Raw genomic sequence first — 27,660 nt, 5'->3', positions numbered from 1 at the left:
TTTATGTGGGGAAGACAAACTCTTGGATGATTACGTGGTCTCCTCCTAACCGTCAAATTTGGAGTTTAGTTTAAGTGCCAAATTTCTGGAGCTTAAAAAAAATTGCTTTCAATTAGTATTAGCTGCTGCTGCTGCTGCAAGGTTGCTGTGAGGGTGGCTTCGTGTCTCCCAGATGCCCCAGGGGACACAGGGCAGCAGCACAGCCACCTCCACAGACATTCGGAACATGTCCTCCTGGAGCGATCAGGAACTCTGGTCAACATTTACAGTGCAATGCATGTTTAGAGAGTGTTTTTCGGCATCAAAAGGTATTTATTTATCTCCTGGTAAGTCCCTCTCTCATTAACAGTGCATTTTTGCAGTCAGTTTATGGCCGTTTGACGGAGGCCTACCACTAAGAGGGTCTCAGCCACACACTTTTGGTACTGCCCTGCCAGGAACAGGACTTGTCGGGCCCTGGAAGGAGTCCTGTTGGCAATGAAACTTTAAGTCTTTTGCACAGGTTTCATTCAAAAAGGTGCAAAAGGTGAAGCAGCAGCGAGAAAACCTGCCCCGTCCTGTGGTTGCTTCCTCAAAGCTCACCTCCTGGGCACCATTACTTCTTCTCCTCCACTCCCACTCCCACATTGTCAGCCTTTATTTCACAGAATCACAAGGTTCGAAAGCGTGTCTTTGTGTCCACTGACATGGCTGCAAAGAAGGTTCCAGAGAAGAAAGCACAGATATCAGGAGCAAGTCCTACATCCCAAATGTTCAAAAGACAATTACGAAAGTGAGTTTCCCAGTGAAAATGTGCTGCTGAGAGACAAAGATATCTTCTGGAAGTTTTGTTTCAAGTTATTTAACATCTAAGTGTGGACTAAACCATCTTAGAATCAGTATTTATCACAAAGCCCAGAACGAAGTATAGAATGTCAAGACCAGAGAAGTAATACAATAACAACGACGTAACACAATGGAACTCTACATGCTGCGCTCTGCCTCTCGTTATATTTGGTCTAAGCCATTAGCCTACCATAAAAGCCAGCCAAGAATTCCTCAAGCTCTGCCAGAGCTAGAAATACTGGCCAGAAATATTTGTTGTATCACAGCTCGGTTTCCAAAGACGTGAGATGCTGGACTTCCACAGCCAGGGAAAACACAAGGTGCAGAGGACAATCAAAAAAATGGACTTACTTAGTATTATCAGAATGCATCAGATCAAATGAATCCAAGTGCTCTTAATCCTGTGGGACTGCAGCATGACAAATACACTTCCTTTAGCTACTCAGTCCCTGTGAGTCAAATCAGTCTGGAAGATTCAACCACGCAACGGCTGGATGTTATTCAATTAGCATGAGGCAATGATTTCCAGTCCCCGGCAACCGAGGCAGCCTTCTCCTTTAGCGAGCCAGACGGTTGTACCTTGGATTAAATGGATTGATTTTTCCACTGCGTAGAAATAACAGCATCGTCAGGCAATTTGGGATGAGTTCACCGACCATGGTTATTAATGGATTTTGCTGATTTTTTTGAAGCACTCATAAAATACACAACGATGGTGCCTTCCAATTAAGTGTAAACCGCAGAGGCAGCTTCTGCGCCATATGTATCTCCAAGCAAAATGTGTAGACACAGACATGCCCTTAAGAAGTTCGGGGTTTGTGTTTACTTGCTGTAGGGTACAGTATCTTCAGCCCTGGCCAGTCCCAGTCATTTCAGCAAGCCTACAGGTCACAGTAAGACCTGCTCCCAGGAGAAGGGCGCCAGGAGGGATGAGTATCTCTCAAAAAAAAGGTATCTCTCTGCTGTTTTAGTAAGGACTCAGAGCTTCACTGGTTGTAACCAAGGTAATATGCTGTGTACAAACCTAACAGACTAGGAAATTAGGAAAAAATTAGGAAGAAACCCTAAGTCTTCATCTTCGATCAGGAAAAAAATAGGAGTGAGACCTAATGCGTGCAGATGCCCAGTCTCAAAGCCAAAGATCATGGCTTCCAGCTTGGGAGCCCTTGGCACAAGAAGGACGTGGACCTCTTGGAGCAGGTTCAGAGGCCACAAGGATGATCCAAGGGCTGGAGCACCTCTCCTACAGACAGGCTGAGAGAGTTGGGCTGGTTCAGCCTGGACAAGAGAAGGCTCAGGCAGACCTCCAAGCCCCTAACAGTCCCTGAAGGGACCTACAGGAAAGCTGGGAAGGGCTGTTTGTAAGGGGATGGAGTGACAGGACGAGGGGCGATTGGTTCAACTAGAGAAGGGCAGGTTTAGATGAGAACTTAGGAAGAAGTTGATCGCTCTGTGGGAGATGAGACCTTATCACCGCCTACAATTACCTGATAGGAGGGCAGGGTCAGATCAGATGTGAGGGAAAAGTTCTTCCCCAAAAGGGTTGTTGGGCACTGGAACAGGCTGCCCAGGGAGGGGGCTGAGTCACCACCCCTGGGTGTGTTTAACAGGCAGGTAGATGAGGTGCTCAGGGATATGGTTTGGCATAGGACATGGACAGTTGGACCCAATGATCTTAAAGGTCTTTTCCAACCTGGTGATTCTGTGATTCTACTGAGACACTGGCCCACGTTGCCCAGAGAGGTGGTGGAGGCCCCACTCCTGGAGACATTCAGGGTCAGGCTTGATGGGGCTTTCAGTAACCTGCTCTAGTTCAAGGTGTCCCTGCTCACTGCAGGGGCTGGACTAGATGGCCTCGGAAAGTCCCTTCCCACATAACACAGTCCGGGATTCTATGGTAATTTTAAAGAAGATGAGATAACCATTTTTTAAGCTCAATTTGACATCATTCTGCAGCAAGAAAACCTGCTCCCAAAATTCACCCTTTGGCTTTCAATTATGCTTCACGATCTAAGTGTGTATTTTCAAGCCAATATCCATTCTGTAGCGTATTTTAGGGAAAACATTTACATGGAAAAAAGTTGTAAGCTCAGAGCACATGTTTATGTAAATACCGTGTTTCAGTTATGCTGGTTGCAGGGAACATGGATACATTGTAATTTTTGTAGGGCTTTTGTCACCATCTCTCCTGGCATTGTCATAAACAACCTGTGGAAACCAAATCTGTTTCTCTAGACCCACAAGATGAAAGCAGTCTAGGAGAAGCACAAGGCTCCTTGGGAAGCCGCACAGACATGATGGCACATTGTTAAGATGGAGGAATAAATCAAGTAGGGTTTTGTTGCTATTTGTCCCAGAGCTGGATTTTCATTTAGGGACTCGGTTGATGAATAATAATGAATTGGTGACTACAGCTGTCTTCCAAAACCACAGAGAGCAGCAAGCCAGGAAAGATTCTGCTTTGCAGGATTCAGCTATCCTGGCAACTTGGAGAGATGTACTGAAGAAGACAGGAGATGATTCACTTGGGGCCTTGGCTCCTAGGTATTACTGCTAGGCAGGAATCACCAACTGGATATGGGCTGCATAAACTGGTGTTTCTGCTTTGTAGGACCGGCATCATACTGATGCAAATAAAAGTCTAGTAGACTGCACAATATGCGATGCTCTTCAGCTACACACACAGAGAAGGTCTCTGAGAACCACAGGAACAATGAGAGCTCCAAAAGACACGACAACTGAGAAAACACTCGATGAGCTAGAACTGCTCTACCTAAAGTATGATGAAAGCAAGACACAATAAACTGCTCTCCACACCTACAAAGACCCCGACAACCATGATGATGCACATGACCATTAATCAAATGACCATCATCAAATGACCATTAACGTGGAAGTCTGAACACGATGCTGTTAACTATGTCATCTCCCAGCATTTTGATGGTGGTAGTCAATGGAATTGCTTTGCAATCCCAATATACCTTCTGTTTCCTGACACCTATTGATCCTATTCCTAGCCCGCTCCTATGACTTTGTTCTTGACAACTTCTTTATTCACATCAGGCAAGGAGCTTGAAGCAAGAGGAGAATAATTATCTGGCATGTCCCACCCTGGTGTTAAATTCCTCTAAACTCAATTTATCACAAGGAACCCCTCACAGCTCACGATCTGCCAGCAAGATACACCAAAGTCATAAGCAATTTCACATTCTCCTTTTGAAGACAAGCTATTAAATTCACATACTGTACTACTTTAATCAAGAATAGTTAATTAAGCTGTTCCCTGGATAGGAATTTTTATCATTCTGCACCAGCCATACATCACTTTTATAGGACTCAGGCAGTGGCCATGATGCATGTTTGTAATCTGTCTTTCCAAATTAATCTGTCACCATGTGTAAACGCAAAGCAGATCCAATACATTCTGTCTCACCAGTAACTGGGACAAGTTTGGGGACGCTGAGGGCCGGAGGGCGAGTGATGCTGGAGCACAACTCCAGAAAAGAGCTTCAGGGGAAAGCCGAATTACAAATCCCTCTGGGATCCATCACCCAACGTGACACACAAGACTTGGCTATTATTTTAGTGCTTTGTGTTTGTGTGGCTTTTATTTCCTCAGGTGAATTCAGCGTCATGCTGTGCACCACTGTCCTGATTTTCGGCTGGGATGGAGTTAAAATCAACACGTTGCTGGGAGAGGACACAACCAGGCCAACTGACCCAAACTAGCCAAGGGGATATTCCATAATCCCATACCATACGGTGTCACACTCCGTATCTAATGCGGGGAGCTGCTTGGGTTCCAGGCAGTGAGCGAATCATACTGTAATGACATGCTTTCTATGTTCTTTCACTAGAGGCATGTTATTTCCCTCTGCCTTTGCTGTGCCACTGAAATGTCCTTATCCCAAAACTCTTTTTCTTACGATTCTCCTCCCCAACCCATGGCGGGGAAGGAGTGAGCTGTGTGGCTCAGCTGCCGGCTGGGGCTAAACCACGACAGCCAGCGCCAGAAAGTCAATCCAATCACAGAATCACAGGATTGTAGGGGTGGGAAGGGAGCTCCAGAGATCATCGGGTCCAACCCAGCTGCCAAAGCAGGGTCCCTAGGACAGGTCCAGATGGGGCTGGAATATCTCCAGAGAAGGAGACTCCACACCCCCTGGGCAGCCTGTCCCAGGGCTCCCTCACCCTCACCAGGAAGAAGTTCTTCTCATATTGGTGCCGAACTTCCTGTGCTCCAACTTGAGGCCATCACCCCTTGTCCTGTCCCCACAGACACTGAGAAGAGGCTGGCCATTTCCCCCTGTGAGCCCAGGGGGTGTGGAGTCCTCTTCTCTGGAGATATTCCAGCCCCATCTGGACACCTCCCTGTGCAACCTGTCCTGGGGACCCTGCTTTGGCGGGGGGTTGGACCTGATGATCTCTGGAGCTGCCTTCCAGCCCATGTGATTCTGTGATTCTCTGATATCACGATTTGGTGACATGACTTAATCATACGAAAAGACCTTGACAAAGTATAAAAGTGACCAAAATGAAAACTCCGCCGAGTTTTCCAAACAGGTGCTGGGATCTTTTACCAGGAAACATCTGTGGTTATGCTGTAAGAATCTGCTATGATTTACTCCCCGAAACATAAGGAGCAGAGAAGACAGAGAAGATGGAGAGAAGATGCATCATTTCATCTAACCTGTTGTGACTGCACACCACCAAGTCAAACCAAGCCTGCCATAAACCCAGTTGACCCTTTTTCTTTAGGTCTTCTGAAGGGTGAATCAACGAGGTTGATGTTAACTGCCTGTTTCACACCCTTGGAATTTCACAGACAACCTTAAAGAAACCAGCTGCGGGAGGTGGATTAACACAACCCTACCAAATCCCCATCTCCATCAATGCTCCAAGCATTTTCCTGGAAAAGCCTTTGTCTACAGAGACAAAAGGAGAAGTGTGTAAGGGAACTTAAGCTAGGTCACTTATTTTTTTAAACAAATATAGGAAAATAATCTACAGCCTGGTTTATTTAAGTGAAAAAAATCAAGTACAGCCAGAAGAACAGCTTTCAAAGGGCAACCAAGCCCACGAGGAATATGCAAGTCCACTCAAGGAGCCTTTGAATTGGCTGGTAGCGCTTGGGCCTTTTATGTGTTTTTCCCATTTAAGAGCAAGATTTGTTTAGATAAACTCATGAATATGGGTATTTAGGTAGCGAGACAGGATGGGGTGTTTAGGGGTTTTAAGTAGAGGAAAATTCTTTCATGTTAATGGTGAACCGAAAGCATGCCAGACTTTAACTAAAGGAACATGTTCTAACACCAAGCAACTTTTATAATTAATCCTTGCCTTAAATCATCTCTGAAAGAGTTATGAGTCTAATTAACATCAGTTGAGAAATTGCTCATGGTTCTAAAATCGCTGAAACTAGACCCAGGATAAGAGACAATCTGTATCCTTTCTACCTCATGACCAATTCCTGGCTAAGCCCTGACTCATCGCATTAAGTCCGAAAATATTTCTCAGCATTAGTGACAGCTCTTTGCAGGCACAGGAGAACGAATGGACATTGAAGGGGGAGAGAAACCCCCCCCCAAATCCCTACCAAACTCCGCCTCTTTATAGCTATGATAAAGACAATCCACTTAATATATATATATATTTTGGATGGGGGGTGGGGGGAGGAAAAGCTTTTTTAGAAGAGCACTGGGGCTATTCTTAGAGTTGCTCCATGGTGTGCAGGCTGCAGCTAGCAAAGGTTTGGCTGGTGGCCAGCGTCGGCGGGGTTCGCTGTGAGGCTGAGCAATGCCTTTAGCTCAGTAAAAGGTTTCTGCTCGCTTTTTATAAAAGGAAAATAAAGAAAAAGGATGCAGAAAAGTCAATATACAGCCTGCTCAGAACAGGCTGTGCTTTAGAAGGCCGTGCCGCCATCTCCTCACGTCTGCCGTCACCACTTCCACGGCACTGCCCAAGCCGGGGTTCGCTGCCGCTTGTTTTCTCTAGGAAGGAAACGCAGTGTAAACATGGCTTTCGGAGACAGCGTTCCCATAGGGATGTTAATCTTTGGGAAAGCTGGGCAGGACGGTGTGACATAGAGAGCTGGGGAGATCTCCAGAAGCAACAAAGCCCACACATGTACGAGTCGTTAAACTTGTGCAGCCAGCCAAGGCCTTAGAAAAAATAAAAAAGCACATTTTGACCTTGAGTCACTGCAAGAGATGACGAAGCAATGTGGAGCCCATGATGTCAGAGCCCCCCCATCACTTGAACAGCCTGAGGATTTCCTTGTTTAGCTCAGGTATGTTTGACAGGGCAACGATTCCCTACACGCTCTCCAAGCCTAAAAAGAGAGGGCGATGCAGCAGTCCCACAGAACTACGACATTCCCAGCATCTCTCCAAGCCTGAAATCATCCCTTGGTTTCTACCACACCCAACAGCCAAACCCGTCCCTCCTTTCCCTCTCATTTCTCTGAACAGCTAAAGGAAAGAAGAAAATCAAGGCAAAAAGGACAGCGTGCTCCATCCCACTCCCATCCGGATCCAGAGAAGGGATTCTCCCCCTTTCCTCTGCTCTGCTCTGCTCAGAGCACTTACAGTGCTGCATCCAGCTCAGGAGTCCTTGGCACAAGAAGGACCTGGACCACTTGGAGCAGGTCCTGAGGAGGCCACAAGGATGATCTGAGGGCAGGAGCACCTCTCCTGTGAAGACAGCTTGAGAGAGTTGGGCTCCAAGCCCCTTCCAGTCCCTGGAGAGACCTACAGAAAAGCTGGGAATGGTTGTTTGTAAGGGCATGGAGTGACATGATGAGGGGCGATGGGTTTAAACTAGAGCAGGGTGGGGTTACATCAGACCTTAGGAAGAAGCTCTTCACTCTGAGAGAGTGGTGAGACACTGGCCCAGGTTGCCCAGAGAGGTGGTGGAGGCCCCATCCCTGGAGACATTCAAGGTCAGGCTTGCTGGGGCTCTGAGCAAGCTGCTCTAGTTCAATGTGTCCCTGCTCACTGCAGGGGTGGGACTTGATGGCCTCTGAAGGTCCCTTCCCACCTAATACCACCTGGGATTCTATGATCCACACTGTTCCCCTGAACCACAGAGTCTGATATCCAAATGGTGGGGGGAAAGCACTGCAGTACATCCGACTCTGTGCTGTACCCCGCCTTCTCCCCTCCAGCTTTTGCCTTTCATTTTATAGCCTGGCATTCAGGAACTCCCCCATGCCCCCCCCAAGGTTGCTCCCTTGGAATTTTGGAATGAAAGGTTTGCTTCGGATGCAAGAGCTGGGAACACACGAGCCCTTTTCTGCTGCATTCTGGCAGAGCAGCCACCGCCGCTTCCCCACCAGTGCCCTCAGGTGCTGCCATCATGCAAACCTTCCCAAAAAGCCGTGTTCCCCTGCACATGCTATCCAGCAGCTCCTTTATTTTATTTAAAGCTGCCCATCCATGACACTGTCCCACGGAAACATTACGTGGTCAATAAAGCAGGCAAGAAGGACACAGCCAGCACGGCCTGCGCAGGCCAAGCGCGGCAGATGAAAGCGGAGCACCGCAGAGCTCTACTTGAACTCAAGGAGATTTTCTTGCAGGAGCAAAAAGATGTAAAGCCAAAAAAAAGAGGTTTTCTTCCTGAAGACAACAAAGAGGAGAGTGTTTGGGGAGCTGTGCGTTGGCTCGGTCTGGTATTCGTTTGCTCTCTGTGTAAACTAGTACTTCACATGGGAAATACTCATGTGTACAGGAGAGTTATTTTACATCGTACCTACACTGGGGCATGGTGGCTAGACAGGGGGAGAAGGACCTGAGGGTGGCTGCCGACTGACCATGAGCCAGCAGTATGCCTGGGTGTCCAAGAAGGCCAACAGCATCCTGCCTTGTGTCAGACCCAGCATGGCCAGCAGGGCCAGGGCAGGGATTGTGCCCCTGGACTGGGCACTGGTGAGGCTGCACCTCGAGTGCTGGGTCCAATTCTGGGCCCTTCACCACAAGAAGGACATCGAGGCCCTGGAGCATATCCAGAGAAGGACAACCAGGCTGGGGAAGGGGCTGCAGCACAAATCATGAGGAACAGCTGAGGGAGCTGGGGGTGTTCAGCCTGGAGAAGAGGAGGCTGAGGGGAGACCTTATCACTGCCTACAGTGACCTGACAGGAGGGTGCAGAGAGGTGGGCGATGGTCTCTTCAGCCAGGTGACAGGACGAGGGGGAATGGGCTCAAGCTGTGCCAGGGCAGGGTCAGATCAGACATTAGGAATAAGTTCTTCCCTGAAAGGATTATGGGGCACTGGCACAGGCTGCCCAGGGAGGGGCTGAGTCACCGACCCTGGTTGTGTTTAACAGACAGGTAGATGAGGTGCTCAGGGATATGGGTTAGCACAGGACAGGAATGGTTGGACTCTTTTCCAGCCTAGTGATTCTGTGACACATGTCATTCCAACCTCACCGTCCCCAGCACACACAACAGCCTGAATTATCTGCCCAGCAGTTTTCTATTATCAAAGTCGCTGGTTTTACAAGCCAAATTTACTTTCATAGGGTTTTTTTCCCCTGCCTTGATTTTTTTATTTTTACTTAAAAAAAAACCCAACTCAAACCCTGAGCCCTTAGAGGTTATAATCTCCCAATCCAATTTTCTCCCCCTCCTTCCACCAGCTGAAATGCAGAAATCCCTCCCAACACCTGCACTCGAGCCTCTCAGCTGCCCACAAAAGCGACGGGAAACAACCGGAGCCACCGAAACGCAGAATTACAGCACAGGAACCCCACAATCCAATCCACAGACAATGCTGAGCACCGCCACCCCCCCCAGCCCAGGTTTAAGCCCTTACAGTAGAGGCAGAGAGATCATTCAAATGGAGGCAGGTACATGCTCCAGGGAATTCAAACATCGGCAGTGCCCCACTGCTTGCCAGAGAAGGGGGGGTTCCTGCCCCAGACCTGACTGATGCAACCCCCGAACCTGCACCCTCTCCCAGCACCCATCTCCATCCCTTGATTTAAAACAGGACCTTTGACTTTGTGAGTTTAAACATTGTTTGTGCTGACTCTGTTTGGCACATGACCACCTGACGTCCCAGGCATCTTACAGAAATAATTAAAGGAAGAATTTAATTGTGACATAATTAAATAAATTTCTTACTGATAAAAATATCCTCCAATTTCACTTCATATCCAGAAAAAATCCTGAGAACATTGCCTTTACATCCCTTCCCAAGTCCATCATGATTCTAATTTCTTTTCCAGGAAGGTTTGTACAGGGCACCAGCAACGCCTCTAAAACACCAGGGAACATCATCAGCCTCTCCCATCCATGCATGTTGGTGATACTACCCCACTTTCATCCACCACCAGAAATAAATCCTCCCGCCGTGACTGACTCACCTCCTCCCTACAGATCACCCCATGGCCTCCCACTACTCTGGAGACCTCAGCAGAGGCCACCTCAGCACCAGCAAACGCGCCCACCATTGTGGACTACCATAGGCTGAGGAACATTGTTGCCTTCCCACAGTCCAGACACATGCAGCAGCAAGAGAGCAAACAGGGGAGCACCTTCAAAGTTCACACCAGATCTCAGGGAGACCTGGATTTACTAAACCTGTCACCCTGAGACACAGTAATTAAGGCTAAAGAGCTCAACGAGCCTGTTAAGACAAGTAATGAGCTTCTCCAACAGACGCCTCCAGTTCTCTTTCACTTTCTCTACAGAAGACGTCACAGACTCAGGATGTCTGCTGCCCGCGTGTGGCCTTCACTGCAGCACTGTCCAGGCACCCAGACAGTGAAAAGTTCCTCCTTACATTCCTATAGAACTTCCTCTGCTCCATCTGCACCCGCTGCCCCTTGTCCTGTCACTGCCATCACTGAGAAGAGCCTGGCTCCATCCTCCTGACACCCCGGGACCCTCGGGGGCACAGCTGCCCAGATTTGCCAGTTTTATTCTTTTGGCGTACTTTGGATGATCTTAAGGGTTTCTGTGTGTTCATTTCTGCCTGCATCTTGTCTTCTCCTCTGTTCCAAACCAGCAGAATTGATAATTAATGCTGAAAAGCAAGTAATGAAGCAAAGGATGGACAGCTTCTACTGCTGACAGCTCTCAAAACCTTATTACTCATCTTTCTTGGGGCTTCGGTTCCTCACGTTTTGAGATGCTCAAATTCTTATAAAATAATAAAAAGTATAAAATAAAACAGAACCTCAGCTCTAATAACAAATAATAATAACAACAACAACAATAACAATAATAATAAAAAAGAGGTGGGAAGATGGTTCCCAGTCCTCACAGCCATGGGAGAAGCATTTAAATCAAACACTTCCAGAGCTTTATGTCTGAGGTTTTTAAATACCCACTGTTATATATAAAACTGACTGACTCATTTCCCAATGGCTGATGTTGGCAGCACGGCAGCTCAGGCTGGTTTCCCATGAAGTGAGCAATCAGCTCTCCCAGGGTGCAGCACACGTTCCCGTCTCCCCTTCTGGAGAGCAGGACTGCGAGCTGCATGACCAGAGCACACACACCATGCCCGTGGCCTTGGTAACTCCAAGCACAAGGATGATGATAACCAGAGGATTTGAGAAATGCCTCCGAGCCCAGGGTTGCCTGTGGGAACACTCATGGCTCCAGACGCATGTCACCGTGGACATCTGCCTGCCACTGCCATTGCTCACGGCAGCTGCATCGACTCTGGGCTTCAGGTGCTGAGGTCTATAAACCCTGGAGGATCTGGTCTGGAGAAGTCCAACACGCAGCAGTCAACAAGCAGCAACACTCTAAGTTACATGGCTGAGGTCGTAGGTAGAACTGCTGTGAGATGGGACATCCTTGGTAGAGCTGATTTTCCACCAGTGCCCAATGGCAAAAGGAGAGCAGCTCCCTGCAGAGCGAGGCAGCTCTTATTGGTGGAGAATTTCCAAACCAGCAGCATAATTCATTCTCAACGAGCAACCTTGCCATCCTCTGGTTCACGAACAGTTCTGCACCCATCCTCCTTCTCATCACCCTCCACTTCCAATGAGGGCCAGTGGGATCCTGGGTACATCAAAAGGAGTGTGGCCAGCAGGTCAAAGGAGGTGATCCTCTCCCTCTGCCCTGGTCAGGCCCCACCTGGAGTGTTGTGTCCAGTTCTGCGCTCCCCAGTACAAAAAAGCCAGGGATCTCCTGGAGAGAGTCCAGAGGAGGCTACAAAGATGATTAAAGGCCTGGAGCATCTCCCCTATGAGGAAAGGCTGAGTCACCTGGGGCTGTTCAGCCTGGACAAAAGAAGCCTGAGAGTGGATCTGATCAGTGTTTATCAATAGCTGAAAGGTGGAACACAGGGGGAAATGGCCAGCCTCTTCTCACTGTCTGTGGGGACAGGACAAAGGGCGATGGCCTCAAGCTGGAGCATAGGAAGTTCTGCACCAATATGCATAAGAACTTCTTCCCAGTGAGGGTGAGGGAGCCCTGGGACAGGCTGCCCAGGGGGCTGTGGAGTCTCCTTCTCTGGAGTTATTCCAGACCCGTCTGGACGCCTCCCTGTGTGACCTGTCCTAGGGACCCTGTTTTGGCAGGGGGGTTGTACTCAATGAGCTCTGGAGCTCCCTTCCAACCCCTACAGCTCTGTGATTCTGTGATATCACGATTTGGTGACATGACAATCTTAAGCATAAACATGACCAAAATGAAAACTCTGCCGAGTTTTCCAAACTGGTGCACGGATCTTTTAACAGGAAACATCTGGTGTTATGCTGAAAATATTTATTAATAGTATCCACTTAATTTTCTAGATTGTCAAAAATTAAATCATAGAGAAAAAATTAATACTTCTCCCCCCCCAACCATTTTTAATGGAATCCAGAAGAAAAAGAATATTAATACTCAGTGAACTCATTTCCTTTGATGTCTATATAATACGCAGTGACCCATAAGTGGAATGAGCTAAAACTGTCATAAATTCATTATGAGAAACCATTCTTTGAAGAATATCACTGCAAATTCCAACCGAAACGGGCAATATGGAAATAAGCTAATTGCCTGGTGTTTAAAATAACTGGCTCTTCTGTTTCAGCTCCACAAAAACCAGTGGAGAGGCTGGTTTATGCAAATGGTGATGTTGTAATGACTTAGCACTGACAGCACAGGGCAGCACTCAGTTGGGATCTCAGGCTTTGGGGGAAAAAACCCAACCCAAACCCAACAGCAATGTTAAGATTTTTAATTTCCCTGGGAAGTTACAAAAGGCACCTGGGAGAACAAGCAGCATTGAACACCCCAATCCAGAACCTACAGAAACCACTTCCAACAACCAACCCCGTATTCCCAGGGGAATCGCTTAGGTATCTCCTACCAAGCAGTAAGAAAGCCAAATTCCTCTTTACCAAGTGGGACACGCCACTTGTGTTGCCTGCTCTGTCCCAGCATCGCTCCGGGTGGCTGTGCCCGGGGGAGAGGACATCCGAGGGAAGGACATCACTGCCCTTGCAGCTGCCCGGGGCAGGGAAGTTCACAGCCACCACAGTCTGCAAGGCACGGGATGCTGCCTCCTTTTATCCTAACACAAACCCCACCACCTCCAGCAGAAAGGAGCCTGATACTGTGCCCATCACTCCTTCATTTACTCACTTTTAAACTTTAATCCCTGGCTTTCCTTTACTTACGCATTCTGGAGCTGCGTTATGTAGCAGCGGCTTTTGTTCTGGGGTTTGTTTTCGGGAATAGGAGAGAGGAGCAGTCCCCACAGGGAGCATCCCTGCGATGGTCAGCGTGGAGCCTGTGGGACCTGTTTCCCCAGACCTCCCTCGGGGCTCCGGGGTTTGGCTGAGGCAGGATATAGGCAAAGTGGATGCCTCTCCTTGTGGGAAACAGTGTGGGGGAGTAGCCTTGCTTTGCAGCCCTCAACTTTTCCAACTCTCGTGGCTACGGAAGATGCAATGGGTGGGTGGTGTAACAACCCCTGTGTGTTATCATGTCTCCCTGCACATCTGGAGATGCTTGCTTTGTCCTCTTGTTACTTTTCTGCCCCAGAAATGAAAGAAAAAGGGCACCTCTGGGGTTTTTTCCCCTTCCAGAATGACCCAAGTGGGTTTTTCTGTGTGTTTTTTGGGGCTTTTCTCCCTGCCTGGATTGCAACACAAGACCCAACATCATCCTCAAGCCGAGATTTTTATATCTGAAAATAGGAGAAGGGAAAACAAGGCAGCAAGAGGCAGAGAAATGAATAGTCTTTCCTTTATATATAGAAGATATCTAGATATCCATCCCTGATGATGAAATCATCATGGCTCATACCTGGAGCTGACACCGCACCAGTGGTAGGACAGGTTCTCCTGGATGGTGCTGCCTCTACAGCACTGAAAGCAAATGAGGGGTCCACGCAGGATTTAACACACCAAAGTGCTTCAGGGTAGCCAAAGCCCAAGAAGGCCACCGAGATGATGAAGGGAGGGGAACTCCTTCCTTATGCAGAGAGGCTGAGGGAGCTGAGCCTTTTTAGCCTGGAGGAGAGGAAACTGAGGGGTGCTTTTATTGATATTTATAAATATGTAAAGGGTGAGAGTCAGGAGGACAGAGCCAGGCTCTTCTCAGGGACGGCAGCGACAGGACAAGGGGCAGCAGGGGTGATTCTGTGAAAACCACTTATTTCTAGGGGCTTAAGAGCTGTTGGTCCTGGCTATTCCTGGTTTCTTTCCCCTTCTAAGTAGAGCACGAGCAAGTTCTATCCTGAAATCGTGTGTTTCAAAACACAATGATGTTGCAAAATGGTTTAAAATAAAAAATTAGGAAACTCAGCCTGAAATCTTAGCACTGCAGCATCCACTAACATGACACTAAATTGTACAAAGCTCTTCTCAGGTGTACCACAAGCGTACCACTACAGTCCCAGCATGCTGTGATAGCTGGACCTTTCCACACAGCAGCTGGAAGCTTCCCTTGCAATCACAGAATCACAGAACATCAGGAGTTGGAAGGGACTGCTGGAGACCATCTAGTCCAACACCCTGCCAGAGCAGGATCACCCAGACTAAATCACACAGGAACACATCCAGGCGGGGTCTGCATGTGTCCAGAGAAGGCGACCCCTCAGTCTCCTCTCCTCCAAGCTAAAGAGGCCCAGCTCTCTCAGCCTGTCCTCATAAGGAAGGGGTTCCACTCCCTTCATCATCTCAGTGACCATGCACTGGGCTCTTTCAAGTTCTGTGTCCTTCTTGAACTGAGGGGCCCAGAACTGGACACAATATTCCAGGCACAGTCTCACCAGGGCAAAGTAGAGGGGGAGAAGGACCTCTCTTGACCTACTAACTACCCTTCTAACACACCCCAGGATGCCATTGGTCAGTGAGCCGCAGTGGTTTTAAACACCCACCAAATTCATTGTATTCCCAGGCTTACATTTGCACTTGTGCTGTTCTGCATAGGCAGAAAGGAAAACACCATGACCCCCCCCAACAAATTAAACCCCCAGAGTGGTGGCTAGCTTGTTTCTTCTTAGGGGTTGGTTTTATTTAGTGCCCAGATTGGGCAACTTGGCAGTTGAATTCACAAGCTATATCCCTAAATGGAATTCAGACAGATGCCAATATTTGCACTGCCCATCGCAAACCATCCATCGTGGATGCATCTGTAACCCCCATTTCCAATGACATGATTTGCAGGAGCTTTGGGGTTGGACCTGATGATCTCTGGAGGTCCCTTCCAACCCCTATGATTCTGGGATTCTGGGATTCCCTTTCCATGGTTTATATAGTTATTACCCTTGTTTCATTCCTCATTTTCTGCCAGGCTTTTCATTTCATACACCTCATCTATCAGATCCCACTGTCTGCTTTTAACATATCACTGCAGACATTGATAACTGGTGCTGAATACAGAGCTACACATGGAGGATTTGCAATGCTATGTGTTCCAGAGCCGGATGATAGATGGAGAACTGGGCTCAGAAGCTCAAGATGTAGGTAGGAAATAACAGCACACACAAGGCTGGGAAAAATTACACTTGCAGGTAAGTGGGGTGGAAATTTATACTTATTGGGAGGAAAAAATAAAGGCAAAGTGTTGTTGTTGGTATTAAAGGCAGAGTGGGAGATAGCAAGAGCAACAGAGAAAAGCAATTTTCTTCCAGCTCCGGCAGGAATTCATCTCAAGCTCTAACACGCAATTGCACTACAGAGCTTCAAGACAAAGCAGAGGATTATGCCCCATTGTTTGGAGGGTTTGGGTAACAAAGCATAAAATTCCCAATAAGCAGCTTTCTGTGCCAAAGCAGACCAGGGAAAGATTTCTATTAGGAGAAGTGATAAAAACACCCCAGAAACTGAACTGCAAGAAATACTGAGTTAACCACTACCCCACAAAACAAACCAACCCCCCCAAAAAAAAGAGAAGGAAAAGCCTTCGGTATTTTTGAAATTTGGGATTTTTGGAGCTATCTCTGCAATCACAAACCATCTCAGAGGAAAAACTGATACAGCTCATCAAGTTTGCCAATGCACTGCTCAGCTGCAGGGATACACCGTGCCTCCTTACTGTACCTTTTCCAGCAAGAAAACTTCGCGTCAGAAAGGCAGGAGGGCTGTGAGAGTACAGAAAGGAGGAGAACTAAATCCATCCTATTAGGTATGTTAATTAGGTTGTGGTGATTGTACTCTGTGCCTTTACTGTCATGGCACAGAGCTAAACAGCAAGTCATAGAATCACAGAATCCCAGACTGGTCTGGGTTGGGAGGGACCCCAAGGATCACAGAGCTCCAACCCCCTGTCACAGGCAGGGCCACCAACCTCCAGGCCTGGGAGGATCTCTGCTTTACCAGGGCAGTCCTGCTCAAGTCTTGAGCCCTGCTGAAGCCCCAGGTTGAAGCAGAGAAGACGGTGACTCACCAAGAGCCTCCTCTCTCCTCCCCCAAGGATTCCCACGTTAGTACCAGCCCACCTCCAGCTCCCACCTTGAACAGAATGAGACCCTGACCACAGGGCCCCAGCACAAAATGACAATTTGCCTGCTGTCTGCCATGTCCTCCCATCCTCTTCATCTACTATTTCCACCCACCCCGACTCAGAAATATTGCAACACCAAAGGCAGTGATGGCACCACATCAAAGGGTTCAGATATAAGGGAAACGGTTTTCTTTTAGCTTGAGCAGAGATTTTATATGGCTTTTTTTAAGTGAGACTTCAAAATACCTTTTAAAAGTAACAGTGATGATCATGGGACTGAAAAATCCTTGTGGCATCCGAGGAAAAGCATTCAAGCCTGAGTATCGGAAGAAAAGAGAACCCACACAGCAGCAGTTCCCAGGGAACCGGCTCCAATGACATTCAGATTATACATCTCATCCCTGTTTCTGAAAGAGATGGGAAATAGCAGCCCCGTGACAATAAAGAAACGTGGGATTAAGAAACAAGAGGGGGAGGGGGGAAAGGGGCTGGTCAATTCTCCCACCGCCGTTCCTAAAATTTCCGTTGCCTGGAAATGGCTGATGAGAAGCTGGGATTATGTAAGCACTTGCCAACTTTTCATACGTTAAGAAAACTAAAGCCTGAGTGATGGGTAGCTTAACCCATCTTCTAAGCAGTGAACTAAAAGGTGTTTACTAAGGAGAACTCAAACAGTGAAACCCCTTTACAAACCCCAGGAGTGAGGAGGACTTGACAATTCCCAGGATTAGGAAGCTGCATACATTACAGACAATGTAATCTCTTTAGAGTAAGCTGAGGAAAAGGAAAATAAAGCCTTTTATGTTTTCAAATATACCTATCTCCTGTCTGACTGCAGGCTTTCTTGGGTTATTGTCTGCTTTTTCTTCTCCAGATAGAGATGCCAGGGAGGAGAGCTCTACCAGCCCTCCAACTCCAGGTGAAGTCCCACCTCCCAACAAAACATGACCCAGCGATAACAACACGGTAAGAACCGTGCTGCAGAAATGGCTTTTGCCCAAATTTCATCAGGTCTACACTAAGGTGCTACAAGCAAGCAGGCACCAAATCTCTCTCTGGAGTTTTGAATACAGCCCTCAGCAGACCGCAGCCTCCCCCAACTCTCCCTCACTGTCATTCAAGGGGCATGTTCTGCAAATACGAATTTAAATACAGCTGAAGGCCACTGTAAAATTTCACCTGTTAGATTTTTTAGATGTTTATCAAAAAAAACCTCCAACCAAACAAACCAAAACTGAGATGTTTTCCCTTTTTATCTGTTTACCAACAAAGCCCTGGGGTCTCCACAATGAGCAAAAGCCCTCTTACAGTCAAGCTTCCTCCAGTTCAACCAACCACACTTATGTTGGTGGTAAGGCAGAATGCACTGTGCCTGCACTGAGACCCTAAAATCCCTCCAAACCCTGCTGCAAGATGAAGCTGTGCCATCCACTGGAGCATCAGCAAGGGCAAAGGGGAAACCGTGTCGCGTTGCTGCTCAACCACAGCTCGAGCACAAGGTTAGTATTTACTACAGTGATGCACATGTAGTTGTGTACTGCAAGTACGTGTGTCTAGAAGACGGAGTATGAAGGATCCCAGTTATCTGGAGCTCACTTACATCTTCAGGAAAAGACAAAAAAATCCCCAACAGGAGGTTTTTGTACAGACACCCAGTGATGGCAACAAGTCAACCTCAGCTGGTGATAACAGTTATGGCTCTGCTGAAACCTGCTGCTGCCGTTGTCCCTTAGTGATGGAGGGAAAAACAACACACCCCCACCCCCCATTCCGACGTGGAAAATAGCTGCAGTGAAGGAGTGGCACCAGATGGGAATTTTCACACCCAACCATTTAATTGTGGGTTGTCTTTGAAAAGTTAAACTGGGCAAAGCCCCAGTCAGCCAGTTACCACATCGACATTCCTTCAGCTTCAGAAGAGAAGAAACGACCGCTCAGAAATGCCAGAAGTGACTCAATGGGGCTTTTTAAGCTGCTTCAACAGTCTCCTAGTTATTCCACATAGTACTAAGAGTTTACCTGTGGTTTCCTTCCCATAAGCGGAACTACGATCCGGCAAGGTGCTCAAGTCAGGGGAAAAGGAACACAGAGAAAGTAATTCTTGTGCCTTCTGTGTTAGGAATAGGTTGCTTTTTGCACTCCAAAGTGCCTTCCTTGTGGATTTAAAAACACATAAAACCAGGAAGCGCAGAGCAAATAATACCTACACAAGTAGGTCGTATCCTTAACAGCAGCGAGCCGCTGGTTTCCTACCAACACATTTGCAACACAGGCAGGGACATTTCCAAGTGCATGTATTTGAGTCTGCAAAGGAGGTGAGGGAACATCACTGTGGAAGCATTTGCTCCAAGATCATAGAATCATAGAATCACAGACTGGTCTGGGTTGGAAGGGACCCCAAGGATCACAGAGTTCCAAACCCCTGACACAGGCAGGGCCATCAACCTCCAGCCCTGGATCTACACAACGTTGCCCAGGGCCCCAGCCAACCTGGCCTTGAACACCCCCAAGGATGGGGCACCCACCTCCTCTCTGGACAGCCCCTCACCACTCTCTGATATCTCATCTAACCCTTCCCTCCTTCAGCTTCATTCCACCTCCCCGTCCTGACAGTCTTTGCCCTTTGAACAAGCTGATTCCCCTCCTGTATCTCTGCTCCCTTCAGGGACTGGAAGGCTGCAATGAGGTCCCCCCGCAGCCTTCTCTTCTCCAGGCTGGACAAGCCCAGCTCTCTCAGCCTCTCTTCACAGGGGAGGTGCTCCAGCCTTCTAATCATCTCCGTGGCTCCTCTGAACCCTCTCCATCAGTTCCACATCTGTCTTGTATTGGGGGTCCCCAGCTCTGGACACAGGACTCCAGCTGGGACTTCACGAGGGCAGAGCAGAGAGGGAGAATCCCCTCCCTGTCCCTGCTGGCCACCCCTCTGCTGATGGAGCCCAGGATCCCATTGCCCTTCCGAGCCGCAAGAGCACACTGCTGGTTCACGTTAAGTTTCTCATCCACCAAGACACCCAGGCCCTTCTCAGCAGGGCTGATGTCCAGGAGCTCTTCTCCCAGTCTGTAACTATGTCTGGGATTCCTCCAGCCCAAGTGCAACACCTGACACTTCGCAGTGTATGAAGTAGAGCCTAATTCAGAAAGACAAGCAGGAGAAAGTCATATTTTGCACCTTGGATGCCAGCTTCCCGGAGTTACCGAGCACATTTTGGAGCACATCCTCTGGCCACACATGAGCCATAGTCCGGGTGTGCTGCACGTTGCACAGTTCATCACAAAAGCAGAGCCATGTTATTTGATTAGATAAGCGATAAGTTCGATCCTTACCAAGTTTTCTTGGTTCCTGGCTGCTATTTTCTGATCATCTTCTCCCCCATTTTTCATGTATTTGACCTCTTCCACTGGTTTGATCCTATACTCATCTGAGCACCAAGAAAAAAACAAACAAAAGAAAACAAAAAAATTGAACCAGTGTAGTTCAAGAGCTGGGGAAAAAAACCAAAAACCAAAGAAAAGAAAAAAACCCCAAGCTAAAACCAAAGCAGCCGACTAGAAATGAACCTAATTAAGCAAAGCAGCTAAAAACGTACACATATATAGTTTCAAAGGCTTAAGTAGGACCTTCACAAAGGAAGTTTTGGTCCTGACAGAAGCTTCAGCAAGGATTATCTAGTTCTGGCTTCCAGAAATTATTTGGTAGCTCTCTGGCCTGGAAGAGCCATGGCACTGGGATTGGTGGACGTGCTGTACATGTGTTCCTCCAAACCCACACTTTTCTGTACAAGATGTTTAATACAAACACATTCTTTGGTCCTGCACCCTCCCTGGATTTGTATTATCAGTGGGCAAACAAGTACAGTAGTTACTACAGAGAGGAATCTGCTCCTAGATGCTCCTGGCATTGTAGAAACCTCTTCTAAAAGCAAAGCTGATGGAAGATACTTAAATTTTAAGTTAAAAACTGGGGAAAAAAACCCCAAACCCCACACCAAAACCTACTGCTATTATTATTGTTGTTGTTATTACTATTATTATTATGATCATCATTGTTATTATTATCGTTGTTATTATTATCATTATTATTGTTGTTATTATTGTTATTATTACTACTTTGTTTCTCCTGCACTGTTTTAACAGAGCTAAAGCGAATGTATAAAACATACAGGCACACAGTGATTTCTGGAGCCCCATTCTGAGCATCCTCCTCTCCCCTCTCCCACCACCCCAGGACCATTGTTACCCAAACAAAAAGCCAGCGTGAAAATAAGTAAAATAAGATTCCTTGTTTCCCCTTAACATTTATCAGCCAGGCATTTCAGCTCTTCAAACATTCCCAGCTTAAAACATTCCCAGCTGCAGTGGCAGGATGGAAATATAATCTATTTATATTATATATATATTAGATATAAAATATTTATTTATGTATAATATAGTTTATATAAACAGATTATATAAAATTAAATATTCTATACATGATATTTTATACATTATATACAATGTATAATATTTCCATATATAAATATCAACATGAATATTAGTAACTATACATGTGCTATGCCACAGTAACGAGTCAGCTTCAATAAAGGGATTTATTTGGTTCTTCCTTTGGTGGTACCTGGTGGGATTTTGGGCAGAAGTGATTTATCTCTCCAGCCCAGGAAGCCAGTGCTTGCGGTGCCAACACCACTTTTCCTCAGCCACGTTTTGCTCTGGTTATCTTGGAGTCTATTGGAAAAACACCCACGGTTTTCCAGCCACACTCCTCCAGACAGGATATATAATGCAGCAGAAGAGCTTTACCCTGGGTAAGTGGAAAATTCTAATACAAAATGAAGTGGGATGCACGGTGTCTGGGGAGTGAAAGGCAAAACCTGGGCAAATGAAAACAAATTGGGCTGCTTTTATTTTTTTTTCCTTGGGGTTTTCAAGGAATTTGTTGCAATTTCTAAGGGAAAAAAAAACTACAAGTAGATTGTTCTGGGTTACTGTTAAAAATAAAGAATCAGAATTATTTAGATGGAAGCTTGTTTTCAGGAAACTATTAGAATCACAGAATCCCAGACTGGTCTGGGTTGGAAGGGACCCCAAGGATCACAGAGCTCCAACCCCCTGCCACAGGCAGGGCCACCAACCTCCAGACCTGGAGCTACACAAGGTTGTCTGGGGCCCCAGCCAACCTGGCCTTGAACACCCCAAGGGATGGGGCAGCCAGCCCCTCTCCAGGCAGCCCATTCCAGCACCTTAACCACAGACTGTATTAAGCCTAATTTGGAAACACAACTTATTTTTTTCCTGAACACAACATGGGCTTGCATTTGGTCTAGTCCACAGCTACGTATTTTTACAATAGAATGTAAAGAAACCTGGAATTAATTAAACTGCAGCATCTCAGGTGCAGTCTCCCAACAAACAGTGGAGTTTAAGACACCATTATTAGATCAGTAAACACAAACAGCTTTCCCATATTATCTTCTTTCTCTTTTTCAAACAGAATTTAGGTAGCCTGGGGGTGACAATTCATAGACCCAAAAAGGCTGAACACAATAAAGCCTGAGAATGAGAAGTACTCGACCGGCTGTGATATCTTAACTGCCACCTTTCTGGCTCCTTCACTGCTCTGTGCTGCCATTAGCAGTAAAACCCACACACCGGGAAAGCACTGCGCTCCCCCAGGGTGCATATGGATGCGGAGAGGAACACAGGTGAGGAAGAGATGAGAAGAGCCTCCTCTGCAAAGGAGCCTCACAGGATCTGCGGCTCCATTAACTGAACGAGAGGCATGTTCAACTCAGACTCCTTAAAATCTGAGTGTAGTAGGGACGCCCTGACATTCAGTGGCAAAAATAACCTCTGAAACCTGGCTCCTGCTTGTTCCAAGAGATTGTTCCAGAGGGATCTTGACAGGCTGGAAAGGTGGGCCCGGGTGAACCTAATGAGGTTCAACACTGTGAAGTGTCAGATGTTGCACTTGAGCCAGAAGAATCCCAGACACAGATACAGACTGGGAGAAGAGCTCCTGGAGAGCAGCCCTGCTGTGAAGGACCTGGGGGTTCTGGTGGATGAGAAACTTAACATGAGCCAGCAGTGTGCTCTTGCAGCTCGAAAGGGCAATGGGATCCTGAGCTCCATCAGAAGAGGGGCAGCAACAGGGAGGGGATTCTCCCTCTCTGCTCTGCCCTCATGAGGCCCCAGCTGGAGTCCGGTGTCCAGAGCTGGGACCCCAATACAAGGAAGATGTGGAACTGGTGGAGAGGGTTCAGAGGAGAGTCACCAAGATGATCAGAGGACTGGAGCACCTCCCCTACGAAGAGCGGCTGGGGGAACTGGGCTTGTTCAGCCTGGAGAAGAGAAGGCTGCGGGGGGACCTCATTGCAGCCTTCCCATCCCTGAAGGGAGCAGAGAAACAGGAGGGGAATCAGCTTGTTCAAAGGGTAGACAATGGCAGGACAAGGGGGAATGGATTAAAGCTAAAGGAAGGAAGGCTTAAATGAGATATTAGGGGTAAGTTCTTTCCGGAGAGAGTGGTAAGGGGCTGGAACAGGCTGCCCAGAGAGGTGGTGAATGCCCCACCCCTGGAGATGTTCAAGGCCAGGTTGGCTGAGGCCCCGGGCAACCTTGTGTTGCTCCAGGCCTGAAGGTTGGTGGCCCTGCCTATGGCAGGGAGGTTAGAACTCTGTGATCCTTGGAGTCCCTTCCAACCCATACCCTTCTATGATTCTATGATTAATGATGATCCAACACCGTGCACACACCGGGAGAGAGACCATCCTACATAGACATAATGCAAGGAATGCTTCCTCAGAAGATGTCATCTCCTGGAGCAAGTAGAGCAGAGCACCGATGAGCCCATGATTGATGATCGGTATAATCAAATTGATATATGAAGGTTTGATACAGTCAATAGGATGGAGGCAAGATGGGTTTAGGTTGCATATTCAGAAAAAAATCTTCACTGAAAAGGTTGTCAAGCACCAGAACAGGCTGCCCAGGGAAGTGGTGGAGTCCCTGTCTCTGGGGAGGTTTAAAAGACACGTTGACATGGTGCTTAAGGAGATGGTTCAGTGGCGGGCTTGGCAGTGCTGGGTTAGTGGTTGGACTGGATGATCCTAAAGGTCTTTTGCAACCCAAACAATTCTATGATTCTGTAAAAAATCTCTAATTGTATCTCAACAGGCAACGTGAATTTGATACAATCTAAAGCTGACAACCTGCCCCAAAGGCCAAGAGAAGCACAGAATTACAGAACGTGTAAGGTTAGAAGGGACCTTCAGAGGCCCTCTAGTCCCACCCCTGCAGTGAGCAGGGACATCTTCACTAGGTCGCTCAGAGCCCCATCAAGCCTGACCTTGAATGTCTCCAGGGATGGGGCCTCCACCACCTCTCTGGGCAACCTGTGCCAGTGTCTCACCACCCTCATATTGAAGAGACTCTCTCCTGGGGATGAGGTGCATTGAAAGGCCAAGAGGCTCCCTCTTGGGGATGAGGCATGTTGAGGATGAAGCAGTGCCTAAATGAATAACAGCCACAGAGTGCCAAGCAGCTAGCAACGCCAGCACCCCGATGCGTGTGCCCGTACCACTACCTGACAAACAGGCAAACGTAGCGCTGGCCTGTGGGAAGCGAGCGATTGAGCTGATCTCAGTGAACATGAGCAGAAGAGAGGACTGAGCCAAGAATAACTGTTTTATCAGCTACTGAGATGGAGGGAACAGAGCAGTGATGTTAAGTTTGAAGTAATATTATTACTCATAAGTTCCCGTCATTTCCCAGCACAAGGAAAATATTTCCCTTAAAATAGGGAGCACAAATACAATTTATTGGCAGCGTGAGCTCATGTTGAGTAGTGCTGGAGGTGGGCATAATGGATATGATTCCACTTGCAAAGGAGAAAAACACCCAGCTTAGTAATTATACTGCCACACAAAGAAAAAGGAGGCATATCTGGCTCAGCACAAGCCCTACGGCTTCCCGGCTATGAGGAGGGGTATCAGGGAACATCCGCTTTCAGAGCTAGATCGCACACTGAGGAAAAACCCTCCTCAGAGAGGTTCTTCAGAGGGATTTGGACAAGCTGGACCAATGGACTGAGACCAACAGGATGACACTCAACAAGGCCAAGGGCAGAGTGCTGCACTTGGGACATGCCAACCCCAGGCAGTGCTACAGGCTTGGGACACAGTAGCTGGAAAGCTGCCTGGCAGAGAAGGACCTGGGGGTGTTGGGTGGATGCCGACTGACCATGAGCCAGCAGTGTGCCCAGGTGGCCAAGAAGGCCAACAGCATCCTGGCTTGTGTCAGACCCAGGGTGGCAGCAGGGCCAGGGCAGGTATTGTGCCCCTGGACTGGGCACTGGTGAGGTCCTGTGAGGTGCTGTGTCCAGTTCTGGGCCCCTCACTAGAAGGACATCAAGGTTCTGAAGCATGTCCAGAGAAAGGCAACCAGGCTGGGGAAGGGGCTGGAGAGCAAATCATATGAGGAACAGCTGAGGTAGGTGGGAATGTTCAGCTTGGAGAAGAGGAGGCTGAGGAGGCCTTATCACTGCCTACACTGACCTGACAAGAGGGTGTAGAGAGGTGGGCGATGGTCTCTTGTTTTGTGGGGTGTATGGTCAGTAACAGCTTTAAGTGAGTATGAAAATTAGAGTACAGACCAGTTGGAGGAATGGGCTTTTGATGCCTTCCCCAAAGGTAACCTCTGGAGGCACCTGCAAAAACAACTCCCCAGGTTTTGCTTGATAAGGGAAGAGTGTGCCTGGAATTGAAGAAGTGAATGCTGCTGAATTCACCTTCTGATCTTCACCTTTGGGTTTCTACTGAAGTAAGCACACCACTTGGGGAGATGTCATTCTGAGCAATCAGATGAACCCAGAGAAATCCCGAACTGGTAATTAGGTCCTACGTGTTCTCAATCAAGCCTGACAGTCCCCAGGACCCTTAAAACTGTGAGATGTTCAGGATAAAGGGAACGATAGAAAGTTCTCCCCATAGTTACCTTGCTCTATCTTGACTACCATCTGTTTCCTTTTTCCTAAATACAGCCTTACATCACCAGTCAAACCACAGTGAAGCATCATTACGCTCCTTCCCTGTGCAGAACTGGAGATGGAGAAGGCAATACAATGAAACCATTAGGACACCATCATTAAGGGTGTGTGGTATCCGAGATAAACACATCTTTTAAGCTTCTTCCATGCATAGAAGTACAAATCAAGTACTCTTCTTCCATTGTCTGGTATATTACCTCAAAGGAAACGATCTCCAACAAATCAAACGGGCGGGTTGCAGAGAATACCGAGCTGAAGAGAAGCAGCCCAGCTGAATCAGAGTGAAAACCAACTTAGATGTACTACAAATAAAAGGCAGAAGGACTGTTGAGCAGAAACACCCACCGCAACACCCATCAGAAGACATCAACCAGAGAGCAGGGACGCTTCTAGCATGAAAACTCTTCAGAAGGGCAAGGGAGGGAGAATTTTAAGTTGAATGTGCTGCAAAAATTCTCAGTAGGCAAATCTTATGAATGAAGATCTCCATCTGGAAACAGATAATTCTACTCAAACATGTCACCCGGTTGCCATGGTAATGGGACAAAGAAAACCAGCACTCATTAATAATGATTTCAGTGATAAATGAGCATATCAACTTATAATATTGAAACAATTACTGGGGGGGGGGAAAGAAACCTGTGGTTGTTCCTAGGAGAAACATTCCTCTGGCACTTCCAGACATCGCTGGAAGTGCCACTGTGGCAGCAGTGTCGGTAATGATGTCATTTCTGGCTCTGTTAGAAAAAAACCCAAACCCACCACCAGAAAAAAGCATAACTCAGAATCACAGGATCACAAGGTTGGGAAAGACCTTTAAGATCATCGAGTCCAACTGTTCCCGTCCTATGCTAAACCATATCCCTAAATACCTGATCTCCCCTTTTTTTAACTCCACCAACCCAGTTACTGTAACTCTGGGAGAAATCTTTTGTTAAGCATCAAGTCCTACAAATTAAAATCAATCAATCAAAACAGCCGATTTACATTGCATTCCCATTTCAGACATCAGAGGACAAACCGTTCTGGCTCTGCTGTCATTGGCAGGGAAGATGGGTGAGCTTCTCTTATCTAATTTAAATGCCACACCCAGTATCGGGCAGGAGGTACGTGCTACTTCAGTCCCACCACCGCTAAGCCCCTAACCACACCACCATTTGCCCGTGCTTCAGATTTGCTCTCCAGCATCTCTCGCCTCTGTATCAGAGGGCATGCTGAGATTGATCCTCCCCCCACGAGGAAACACACGGCTGCTCTGTGAAATGTAAACTCAAAGCCTACCAAACCTCTCCATAGCCCTTCTGCCAGCTGCAGGAACTACACCTACTGCCACCATCACGAGAAATGCCACGGATGGAAGATTCACGTGCTCCACGTTCTGAAAGACCTGTAAGCTAAAAGCTTTATTTAGATGACGTGCTGGGTGGCTCCTTCTAAAAATGTTCATTAAAAATCATAAGGGATGTGATGCAGCTTAACTGAGTCCTCTAACGGCAGGTGAGCCGCTGAGATGCTAAACACAAACCACACCAAATGTCATCTCTGCTGCCGCTGCAAAGGGGAAATGGTCTGAGCTGCATGCCTACACTGATAGGTGGGCTTAATTTTAGAAAGAGCCAGGCCAGACATCAGGAGAAATCATTAACTGCCAGGCCAGCCAAGGACCAGAATGAGGTTGCTCGGGTGGTTGCAGTTTCCATCTTCAGAGGTCTTTAAGAAGCAGCACCCTTGAGGGCCTTGGGTTGAAATCCATCCTGGTTTGGAGCACAACAGGGGTGAAATAAGCTCTTTGGATTATCCCAGCTCTGCTACCACACATGGGTATCGACTGTCTGGTTATGAGCAGAAGCTGTGACAAAGATCCAAAACCAAGTCAACTGTAAGAGAAAGGAGG

General features: G+C 47.5%; 1 protein-coding gene across 1 annotated transcript in view; it reads right to left on the bottom strand.

The window, feature by feature from the left end:
• The window catches only part of LOC311193540 (uncharacterized protein C1orf21), a 119,873-nt gene that overhangs the window by 28,338 nt on the left and 63,875 nt on the right, over positions 1-27,660 (bottom strand). Inside the window, exon 3 of the mRNA XM_084266391.1 lies at positions 20,051-20,145. Within this exon, the coding sequence (XP_084122517.1) occupies positions 20,051-20,145 (95 nt within the window). The remainder of the gene's footprint in view (positions 1-20,050; positions 20,146-27,660) is intronic.

The sequence above is a fragment of the Gallinula chloropus genome (assembly GCF_964237585.1).
Source record: "Gallinula chloropus genome assembly, chromosome: 6".
Classification (NCBI taxonomy): Eukaryota; Metazoa; Chordata; class Aves; order Gruiformes; family Rallidae; genus Gallinula; species Gallinula chloropus.
This window is presented reverse-complemented; position numbering and strand designations above follow the sequence as displayed.